Genomic DNA, 12,152 nt, shown 5'->3' with positions numbered 1-12,152 from the left:
TAAAAAAGTATAACGACAAAGACACACAATTATCAAGAAATACAAAAATAGTAAATGTCGTGTAAAGTATATTCAAATAGTTATACTATCAATATTACTATTCTTATTTCTAAGGAAATTCCCTTTTTTAAAGATAGCTCTCTATATATAACTTAGGTATTTTGATGAAAAAAATATTTTAATTATCAGTTTAAAAGCTCACGAATCCGAGCGGAAAATGGTAATTTCAACAAAAATCCAGGAAGGGGCAAAATTATCAGAAGTTACCAACAGTAAAGGGGTCATTTGACAGGTATGATAGCCCCTGAATGTTATGTGATCAAAATAAATTCACTAGAAAATCATACTAAGACTGTAGAGCTACATGAAAAAATCCACAAATCTACATGCCATTAAAACAAATCGAACTCAAGTATCCACATTAGAATGCACTGAACAATCATATTATCACGGAACAGTATCATAATGTTTGTAACAACAGAATGAAGCATTGATCTATTGGTTAACATGGTTAACAGTCAATTGACTTTCAAAATGTACAAATATAAAAAAAAACAAACATAAGTTTGCATCAACCTTTTAACATTTATGAAGAACCTATATCTGACTCATTAATAACAAATGCAACTGCAGTTTGTAAATATTATTTCATTGCACTTTTCACTTCAATTGAATTATGTCTCAAGGGTTGGTAGATAAATCTGTACGGTTATGTTCATAGATGGATATCTAAAACACAAATCATTTAAACAACTTGTTCTTTTTCTTAACAAACAGGTGTCTTTCTTTTCTCTGTACTTTCACTTTCACTGTTGTTGTACATCTACTTGTAGTGGTGTGTTAACGTGTTGATTATTTCTAGGTAATTCTTCTGTAGACGTATTTTATAAGCGGGAACATCTGGTAGTTCTAAAATAATGTAATAAATGTGTTATTAATAAAAATATTCAGTAACATGTTTTTGTACTGTCTTTTCATTCACTACTTTACCAATAGCTTCCAGGATAAATCCATACATTAATTAAACAATCAATTTTTGAGAGGAACATTTGCGCTTTATAGCAAACTGGTAGAATACCTTACCTAACAAATGACTTTACGGTTCAGCTAACAAGCAAGCTAACCGAAGATATAACCTTAAGCTACATACTCATTGAAACCGTCTGTTATAGTATTTATCTGATAATGCATAATGAAAAAAGTTTCTTTTAATCAATGATAATTTTAAACCATTTACAAATGTCATGTCATATAGTTCAAGTAATATGCCATCATAGAAAGCATTTAGCTGTTTCAATAATAATTATGTTTCATTTTTGATAAACCTGATTATTTTCTATTTTATATAGATGAAATCTTCTGGTGAATTTTCATTCATTGTATTCTACTAATGTGATTTTGATTAAACTGTCGTACACGTGAGAGGTTTGGCGCTATTACACCAGGTTCAATCCACCATTTTCTAATTTGAAAATACCTGTATCAAGTCAGGAAAACGATAGTTGTTGTCAATTCGTTTAATGTGTTTTGTCATTTGATTTTTCCATGTAATAAGTGACTGTCGATTGAACTCGAACTTCAGTAATTTTATGATTTTACTCAATACAATCAGAATCATCAACTATTAATCTATCACAATCGGAAATATTGAAAATATTTATGGTAATAAAAAAGTTGTAATCAACAATTTATTTGTGCTCTCGTTTTATTCATTGTCCTGACCTATCTAGGATTTTTTTATGATTATAGCTACAAGTCTATCAGTCAACCAATCTTTTCTACTGTTTTATAATGCGAAATACTCATTAGTATGATGTCTTTGTGAACAACAGTTGTTGCTTAAAATTACCCACCATACAAATGAAAAGGGTAGAATAAGTATAAAAAAGAAGATGTGGTATGCTTGCCAATGAGACAACTATCCAAAGTGACAAAAAACAACTAAAGGTCACCGTACGACCTTCAACAATCAATGAGCAAAGCCCATACCGCATAGTCAGCCATTAAAGGCCCCGACATGACAATACAAAACAATGCAAACTAGAAAAGTAACCACCTCATTTGTATAAAAAAATGAACGAAAAACAAATATGTAACATTTATTAAATGCATATAAGCCCTAATACGGATAAATCAGCATGTGTAATACTAAAAACGTTCCACTGTTATAAATCAAGATTTAATATTGCTCTTCGAACAGGGCCAATATGGATAAAAAAACAGGGCCAATACAGAAAAATGCGGGAAAAAAGCTGTGTTAGCCCTAGGGCTAATACAGAACGTTCACTTCCGGTTTTAAATTTTCTTACGCCATGACTTAACTTTGGAAGTATTGTTATGCATAAAAACATTAGTATAATATTTTTTAAATCAAAGTCATAAAATAAACAGGTTAAATGATGTGCAATGTTTTGTCACGTCTTAAAGTTTTGAAACGGAAAAAACAGGGCCAATACAGAAAAAAGCGGGAAAAAAGCTGTATTGGCCTATAGGCTAATACGGGACGTTCACTTCCGGTTTTTAATTCTCTTAAATCATTTAATAAAAGTGTTATGAACTGGCTGTTTCTGTATTGGCACTGGTAAAGATTCTCGGTCAGCTGTATTGGCCCTAGACCCTTTGGGTATCGAGGCCAATACAGCAAACCTTGAATCTATACCAGTGCCAATACAGAAACACGCAGTTAATTACACTATAATATAAAACCACTACCACTGATTACAGGGACCTGCCTTTGAACAGGCACATACAGTTATACTATGTGTGTGTGTGTGTGTGGGGGGGGGTTACATGTTGGTGGGATCCCAACCCTCCCTCTAACCTGGGACAGTGGTATAACAGTACAATGTAAGAACAAACTATCAGTTGAAAAAGGCTCAATTCTTCAGATGGACAAAAAATGCAAGTGGACGTAAAAGCATTCTTTAAACAGTAGCACATATTATTAATTAGTGCACATGATTCCATTTTCATGTTGTACATTTGTTGTCCATACAATAAAGTGAAAATATGCCTCAGAAATTGCATTGTATCATGAGCAAATATTGTACACATAAAAAACGTCGAGTTGATTTAATTTTTTGAAATGAAAAATACCAAATTTTATAAAGTATTTATCAACTTATGATTTACCTATATTGCCCCTTCATTTAGCATTGTTATTAGCGTAACAAAAACAATAGTAGGTACCTTAGCTATATTATTCTACTCACAATGTGTTCACTGTCCTTTTGATGTGACTGGATCACATATTCAAGATGAAGGACAACATGAGATTCTTTTTAATCAGTGTCAAAATGTCAATTATGCACAAGCATGCACCATTATATATACATATAAATAACTATTCAAATAATGTCAAAATGTTAAATATAGGCTTACGATTTTATTTTTTTATAATATTGCATATATATTCTTACAAAAAAACAAAAAAAAAGAAAAATTGTGGATCAAATTATATTTGGCAATTTTTTTTAATACTGATTTCATTAGCTGGAATAACTGTTCACTCCATCGTAAGTGGCTTGATATGTTTGTTGACAAAATTTTTATTTGAATTACAAAGCGACAAAGTGCTAAAAGTATTAAAATTTTATTTCAACTGATAGGGCGGAGCTTATGTTTTAATTTAAATAAAGACAGACTATTTAAATATATTTGTGATAAGGATGATGGCCGTTATAATTATGATTGATTTATAATCACCTATCAGTGACAACAGACGGATATACAAATGACATGAGTGTATGTGACGAATAACTGGACACTTCATTGATGAGTTTACCCTGACACATCTGTATATAGATGGACTAGTCGAACTAAACGAACCGGTTAAATCCCGCCCAGTGAAGTGAAATAATTCAAGTAATCGGAATGACATACAGGTTGATAAACGCAGTGATGGACTTTCGAATCATGATATGGTATGCAAGTTGTTGTGTATGGTATAATATGATAGTACAGTTTCTATGTTTATATCAGCTATTTCTAATCTAGATAAAAGGATCAAATGCACACAAGGCATCTCTATGTTATTTGTTAGGAAGACAAATACACATATTACCTGTTTTAGTGGGTGGTGGCACTGGGCTTTGTGAATAAGACTTCAATTTTTGTGCTAGACCTTTGTATCTTCTATTTTGCATTAAAACATCAATACACACAGATTTATTAGGCTCTCCCCTTTTGATCACTATATCTAGCATGGTGTTTTCCGGGTCAGTATTTTGTTCAATGCTTCGTCTGTCGTCCACTGATATCACTAACTGTGTCATCATTTGATCCAAGATATCACTGAAGTCTGATTTGTTATCTACAATCGTATAAATTAACACTTTAAAAATGAATAATATATACAATAGACAATATTAAATAAGAAAATGTGGTCACAAGTGTTAATGTGACAACTAGTCAACGACCAAAGGATAAACAAGTTAAAAATTACAGGTCATTTACAAGGCCTTAAATACCGGTAATTAACAAAACGGAAAGCTATAAAAATCCCTACCATCAGAAGATGTGAAACTATTGAAAATAGGATATATGAAGTCATGGTTTCTAATTAATTGAACAAGATCAAAAGAAACCCACTGGAAAATAACATTATATGAATTATTATTGTACTGATCATATTCATAAAGTATTTGTTTACATAAAGACCTTTTCAAGATTTACTATAGGAGGGATATATTGATTGAGTGTATTTGATAAGTCCGATTGTAGTTTTTCGGTGTCAAGGCATTCAACCTCGTGGCTTATTTAACATTTCAAATTTATTGATTCGACAGTGCCTGATAAGTCTTGTGCGTACATTTTAAGGTATAACCCCGTTATCGTTGATGAGTTAAGTTGCAGGTTTTTCGGAGCAAGACACATACAGAAGTTTACATATTAAAAGACTGTTGTGAGAGTTCAACCCACCATTGAAATTGGACAGACTGGTAACAACACAGCAAAAGTACAAAATGTCAAATCTCTAATTAGGGAGTTGAAAAAAGTTCTTCTGATCTGAAACAGGGCATTTAATCCCCTATTTAAATTTCATATCATACAATTATTTTTCAAACTAAGAGATATCACATTAACTTAGGTCAAATACAATGTTATATCACTTTAGGGTTGATAATCCATCAAAAATGTAATATTTATTTTATTAGCACTAAATTTTGTCTCATTCTGTAAACTTTTCCTCAAAAATCATTATGTGGTTTTCAAAAGCAAAACATTTTTGTATTTTAATATTGTAATTGCTATGCATGAAATACAATATATTTGTGCATCCTTATTGGAATATATACCAATAAAGGATTTGTTAAAATTACTTATGTTAGTTTTTATCTGAATTATAAGATACAGTTTGTACTTACATTTTCTATATATAATGCTTCCAATTTCCATTACAATGTTTATTATAATTCTCATAAATATTCATGATACAAGTAATTACACGATTTGTAAAAGTTATTTTAAATTGCCTTCAATGTTCTGTAAAGTTGAAGGTTAGCAGTTGTCATTCTTCATGTTCGTCGCAAATTCAATGAAAATCCATTGATTTTGCTCACTTTTCCTTTCGAGTTTATTCGAAAGGAAAACTGAATTCATGATATTTCAAGACCTTGAAATATTTCATATTGATATAGTTGTAGTGTTGCTTCTTTGATATATTTATATATCTACCATATTTTTTTATTAAGTGATAGAGAACTGATCTAATCAATTTGTTTTTAAATCGAAATGCTATAGTGAATAATAGAGAACACAACTATAAATCAGCTTAAATGCAACACTTACCTGCTAAACTAGAGTCAATCTTCTGTTGCTCCTGTAGAATAAAAGAAGGATATATTCTAGAGTTTGAGATTAGAGTACTCACGCTGAAATGTAATTTTTACTCTTCTGCATGACCATTCAATTTACCCTGATTATCCTGAATATAAAGTTAATCTACAAGAAGCACATTAACTTTACATGATCCAAGAATATGAGGTCAGATACACCAAGCCTGAAATACATTTGTACCTTTTAGTCCTTCATTTCACCACATAAATATGACTTTTTGCTTATTGTATACAAGAAAGAGACGAAACCATGAAAACTTGATATTAAACAATAACCCATGAAAATGAAGTCAAGGTCAGGTGATGACGGCCAGGTAGATATATACACCTTACAATTTTACCATAAACTTCTATTTGTCTATAGTACACCCCCATGTTTATGAGTTTGACTGTCCCTCTGGTATCTTTCGTCCCTCTTTCATATCTTTTAGCCATAGCAACCATGTTTGTTGGACAACAGGGTTATCGGATATATTTTGCAATCAAACACCGTATTGATAAAATTTTGTGACTTATTTTATTTTTATTTGGCCTAGTAGAATAAGTGTATAACATTTAAAAAAAAATAACAAACATTTAAGAAAAATTATAAATATTGTCTGTCACTCCTTAAAGGGTCAATTAACAATTTTGATCGTATTGACCCATTTGTACAGTACTTGCAACCTTAGGCGTTACTATTTCAGCGATCAATCAGCAGTCATCGATCAGTCATCGATCAGTCAAGTTCACGTCGTACTCACGTCAGCAATCCGCCAGACTTATAGTAAAAGTAATTGACTGATCGGACTGATCGGATGGATAGTACCGATCGACTTTGATGACGGATTGAACTTTAATACGTCACATGATAAACTAATACAAATTACGGAATGTTAGTTTCGTTTAATTTTATTAAAATAGCGACTCGGGAAAATCGAACATTCAATGATACATTTTGTTTATTAATTATTTAGCAAAGTTTTATGACTTGAAATAAAAGAAATGTACAGATAAAACCTAAATTAAAATGTCATCATCAAAGAATATTTTTTTTCGTGTTATTTAGGTTATATATTTCAAAACCCGGCGAGTTCTAAAACGGTGTCTGCATCGCGATTTAGATTTTATTATTTTCCAAACATACTCAGGAAACACAAAATGAAAGTATCAGTTAATAAAACATGTAGTCTATTTTTTTCAATATTTTAAATGTGTGTATCCTTATCATCATAAATTTCTTTAAAAAAAACTTATCATAGTCACGGACTTTCTATATTCCCGTCACAATCGAAGCCTTTAAAATAATAAATTACAACAAGAAATATGAATAACTTAAAACAATGCAAACAGCATAACATTATATTTTTCTGACAGTCTTTTTTTTATCTTAATAAAACAATAACTATTCCTGAACAACAAAAAGTATAAAAATGTAATGGTGGTAAACATAAATATATTCCTTAAAAAGAAAGATATAATTTTAAGCAGATTTATTCCTGAATAATTCACATTTTTCTACAAAAAACATATGAAAATCGTTTATAACAACTGATTACAATATTTTCCAACATAAGAAGAAACATTGGCATTTTGGCAACACGTACAAAAAAATAAATATCTTTGTCCTTAAAAAAATAAATTATGAAGAACAACCAATCCTGATGAACAAAAAGTAATGAAATCATATGCCGGTTAATAATTTGTATCAAAATAAAGCAATAACTGCATTCTTTTTACTCAAAAATGAAAGTTTAAGTATTTTAAGTCTCATTATATCTCAATTCTAATTAGCAGACTTGTCTCAAGATGGTAAAAATAACTGATTTCAAATAAAATAGTATCATGTTTGATAAAACGAAGATTAATTTTGGTAATTCTAAACAATGCGAACAAAATTTTAATATTATTTCTTAGACATTCTTTTAATTTTCTGAAAAAAACCCCATATTCAAAACAAAAGTTAAAAAATCCAATGGTGGTCAATAATAACCATTTTCGTAGGAAGAAGGTCACTGTCTTGACTTGAGTTTAGGGCTCCACTTCCATGGGCCACAATGAGCATGTTGAGGGCTCGTATGATATCTTTATTTTATTCATCCAAGTGATTTCCTTGGTCGCCATCTTGGATGTGCACACCAATATTTATAAATTTATAATGAACTTTATTTACTTACCTTCTTTCTGTAAATCGTTTTTAAGTTATTAAATACACCTGTAATATATTATTATTTAATAATCAATGTTTAAAAGTCACCAACATTGGTTAATATTGAAATTTGAAGTGTTATTCGGTCATTACAAGTGTTATTCGGTCCTTCGTGTTACCAGTTATGTTAACAGAGTCATTTAATACAATTATATCTTATATGTCTCTGATTTTGACTATTTTAAATACAAAACTATTAATCAACACAAACAAGTTAACGCTCTGAGCATCTTATTCTGTTATACTGTTATCACTTTTGTATTGCAACTAATTTTATTACAAATTAATGTGTAAATTAAGGTGTCTTCGTAGAGGTCCGCGTTCATCGAAAGTAAACACTGTCGAGTTCGGTTTACATAAGAATTTTAAATATATACGTATCCGTCCGATCCGTGCACACAATTAATTTACTGATTGATCGATGACAGTTGTCACGGTAACTCTCACATAGGTTATTTGACTTATCTGACATATCCTTTGGGTCACCGATCACTCATCGATCAGTCAAACATTCGTCACCGATCATTCACAGATCAATCAAGTTTACGTCAAACAGTAAGGTCTAAGGTTGCAAGTACTGTAGGTCGTTTTTTGCTGAACAGGATTGCTTGTACAGTTCATCTCTATATGTATGTATATTTAAGATTATAACCAAAAACTGCACTATTTCCATAAAATTATCAATTCAGATGCAGCAACCCATCAAAGGGTAGTCTGATTTGTCTTAATATTCCATGGCAGATATATATAAACTTGTTGTACATTTGTACTCATGACAGATGTATACTAAATGCTTAGTTTTAGAGATATAAGTCAAAACTGCATGATATTTTTAGCCATTGGGGCGATGTCATTGGGCACTTTTTTTTTAAACTAGATACTCCAATACTGGTTGTGGCAAAGTTTGATTAAATTGCCTGAATTGAGGATTAATCCACCAAATTAATGCTTATTTCTGACCTGTAGAAACTTACCATCAAATGTGTCTATGCAGTATTTAAATAATTCACTTACCGTTACCACTTTATTGTGTTGACCTGACCATTCGTCAATGAACATGTGTTTAATTTTACATGTATCACATCGATATTCTGTTATCGGCTCTTCACAGAATTTGTTAGATCCTGTCACACTCTTTGGCGCTGTAAGTCCACATTCCCAGGTTTTCTCAAATTTTACATTTGACATTTTGAATCTTGTATGCATGATTGTGTTTAATTCCTCTGTCACAAAGTCATCAATGTATTTGCATAAACCTCTTGTTATTTCTGTCGTCCCAAATTCCCAAACTTGAATCTGAATAAAATTTTTACGTGCCATTACAAGTAATTTTCTTAATTTCGTTGTTTCATGTTGTAACTCAAAGACAGCAGTGCCTTTGAAAAGAACAATTTGTCTTTCCTCCTTCTCATGCTCAACCACTTCAGCAACTGTATACTTCCTGTTCAGTGACGCAATCAAATGATTGATAAGATGTGGTGGTAGGAACCTAAATTTAAAACACAACCAAGTTGATCTTGTATTAATATCTTTTGTCACATTAAGCCTTTCATACATGTCATCTTTCGGTTCTGTTTTAATCATACAAGGTACATAAATGGTATTAGCACCTTCTGATCTGTTTGGACGTATAATGATATCAAATTTCTCCATTACATTCAGGATATGGTATTTATGTTTATACAAAATTGTTGTCTGTTTTTTGAATATATCTTCTAAAACCTCATCATTTAATTTGCCAGTTTCGAAAAATTTGTCCCACAATTCTTGATTTTTAATAGTAGCATGGAATTTATTTGCTGTTACTATACATTTGAAAGCATCAGACAACCATTGGGTATCTAACACAATATATTCCTTAAGATCTGCAAAAAAAAACAAATTTCTGAGTGCGTGATGAAATTCCAGAAATAAATTCAGTTCTTGCTTACTTAAAGCCTTTGGTGTTTTTAAAGACATTTCTCGAATTGCCTTATAAGAAATAATTGGCAACTTTTTCTTCTTTTCTTGAAGTATCTGTTCAAGCTGAATAAATTTTAAAGGATACTTTTTGTTCCATGTGTTTAACTTTCTGGCTAAGGTTAAGATGTCTTCCCGTATCTGTTTGAATACACTGTCGTCATCATCTTTATTAGAAATAAAGTATTTATACTTGTCCCTTAAATGTCGACGTTCATCTTTTGATAACTGTTTGGTATACTTCAGAAGGTTTTCTCCGCATGCTTCTTCTAGCTACAAAATGTAGTATGTGTTTTGTTTAATAAGTCTACAAAAAACCCTCTTAATCAAATTGAACGTATATAAATTGTCTCATCATGAAGCAAAAGTATTCTAATATTATCAATTACAAAACAGCTTCGCTTCGGCAAATCATTAACCATTTTTAATAAGATGAACACTTGTTTGATCAGTCAATTACCACCAATGGACCGAGAAAATATGCTTTAGAAGTACTTGTTGTGTGTTATGTTCTTGGCTTACGCACTTCACTGCAAAACAGTTTGATGACATAAAATGGTGTCATACGTATGGTTCATCATTTTATTCAGCTCAGCTAAGTTTTCATTATTTTTCCTTATTTTCATGAAGTTTTACATTTAACTTTTTTTTTTACAGACACTTTGCTAAAAGGAAGATTGTTCTATGCTCTTTTCAAAAATATAATAAAAAGGATTGGTCACCGTGTTATTGTCAAGCTAAGAGCCTTTGAAAATTGCGTAAATTTGCCTACAATGATCATGAGAAACCACATGTGTGTGCATAAAAAGAAATCTATGAGATAGAACTTTAAAATAAATTGTGAGAATACAGGTTTTATAATATGTTTTAAGAAAATAAAAAGAAAATATGGTGTTAACGAACTGGTTATCTTGCTTCAAGTAAATATAAAAAATCCCAACAGACCAGTATGTTTTTTTACTTAAAGAGTTATTAAATGGCTCAGTTGGAAAAATGATTTTAAAACACAAATTCTGGTATTTGTTTTAATATTTTGGATAATGCAATAAATCAGAATCTTTTCTTCATATAAATAAACAGGTTAATCAATAAAATTGCACATCGGTTTACAAATTTGCAGATTTGGGCAGATAACTAGACTTATTATAAACTGTAATAGTACAATCCAAGACGGTGGTATACCATGAATCTATATTAAGATCCAGACTAAATATGTCATGGAGGTGAAATGTAACAAAAATTTGTTAGGGGTCCGCGGAACCCAGTGACTTACCTACTTTTGCTGAAAATCACAGGCTCAACAAAAATGAGAAAAAAATGAATAATAGGTTTCCTCTTGATATTATCTTTTGATTGTAAGAAGCTTCTGTCCAAGTCTGGTAAAAATCCAGGATTGTTTATGAATCTAATAAATGTTTAAAAACTTTAACTGCAGACTGTATGTAATATTAACTGGAAGAAAAACTATGTCCTGTTATAAGTATAATACAGATACACAGGTACAAAAAATTAAAAAAAAAATCCTTCAAAATACTAGCTTTTGATCATAAACAAGCTTCTGTCTAAGTTTGGTACACATTAAAAGTAGTATAAGAATGTTTTTATTTATTTTTAATTTAACCACAGAGTGAATGTGTTGTATCCTGGCAGAAAATCTAAGTCCATTTAAAAGTAAAATATGGAAAAAACAATTAAATTTTTTCACAAAATTTTAACTGTATATTATCTTTCGATCATAAACAAGCTTCTGTCAATGCTAGGTACAAACCCAGGATAGTTTAAGGATGTATTCTTCTGACTTTTCAGTCTCGTTCAGTCTCGTTGAAATCTCGTTCTTAAATTATTTCCAAAACATATGATAGAAGTGGAAAATATCAATGAATTTTAAAAATATTATAATCAAACATAACTCTGTGAAAAAATTGTGTATTTACCATGAACGGTTTTTGAATAATCCAGTTTTCAAATTTTACGACCATTCAAGTCAGTATTTTTAGTCAAAATTTAGAGAAAATGGGTGAGGGATACAAAAAATGATTTTACAAGAATAATATACATCCCATCTCATTTTGGTCTTTTCAAATTTCTTAGATATGTATTTTTTCAATCATTTATAACAAAAAAAATGAATTAATATGCATTTTGTTCTTTAAAATGAGAAAAATCAT

General features: G+C 30.5%; 1 protein-coding gene across 1 annotated transcript in view; it reads right to left on the bottom strand.

Moving 5' to 3' along the window:
* Window positions 1–224: 224 nt before the first annotated feature.
* The window catches only part of LOC134702170 (uncharacterized), a 187,349-nt gene continuing 175,421 nt past the window's right edge, over window positions 225–12,152 (bottom strand). Inside the window, exon 8 of the mRNA XM_063563249.1 lies at window positions 225–909. Coding sequence (XP_063419319.1) covers window positions 824–909 — 86 coding nt within the window. The 3' untranslated portion in view covers window positions 225–823. The remainder of the gene's footprint in view (window positions 910–12,152) is intronic.

The sequence above is a fragment of the Mytilus trossulus genome, unplaced genomic scaffold, assembly GCF_036588685.1.
Source record: "Mytilus trossulus isolate FHL-02 unplaced genomic scaffold, PNRI_Mtr1.1.1.hap1 h1tg000406l__unscaffolded, whole genome shotgun sequence".
NCBI lineage: Eukaryota > Metazoa > Mollusca > Bivalvia > Mytilida > Mytilidae > Mytilus > Mytilus trossulus.
This window is presented reverse-complemented; position numbering and strand designations above follow the sequence as displayed.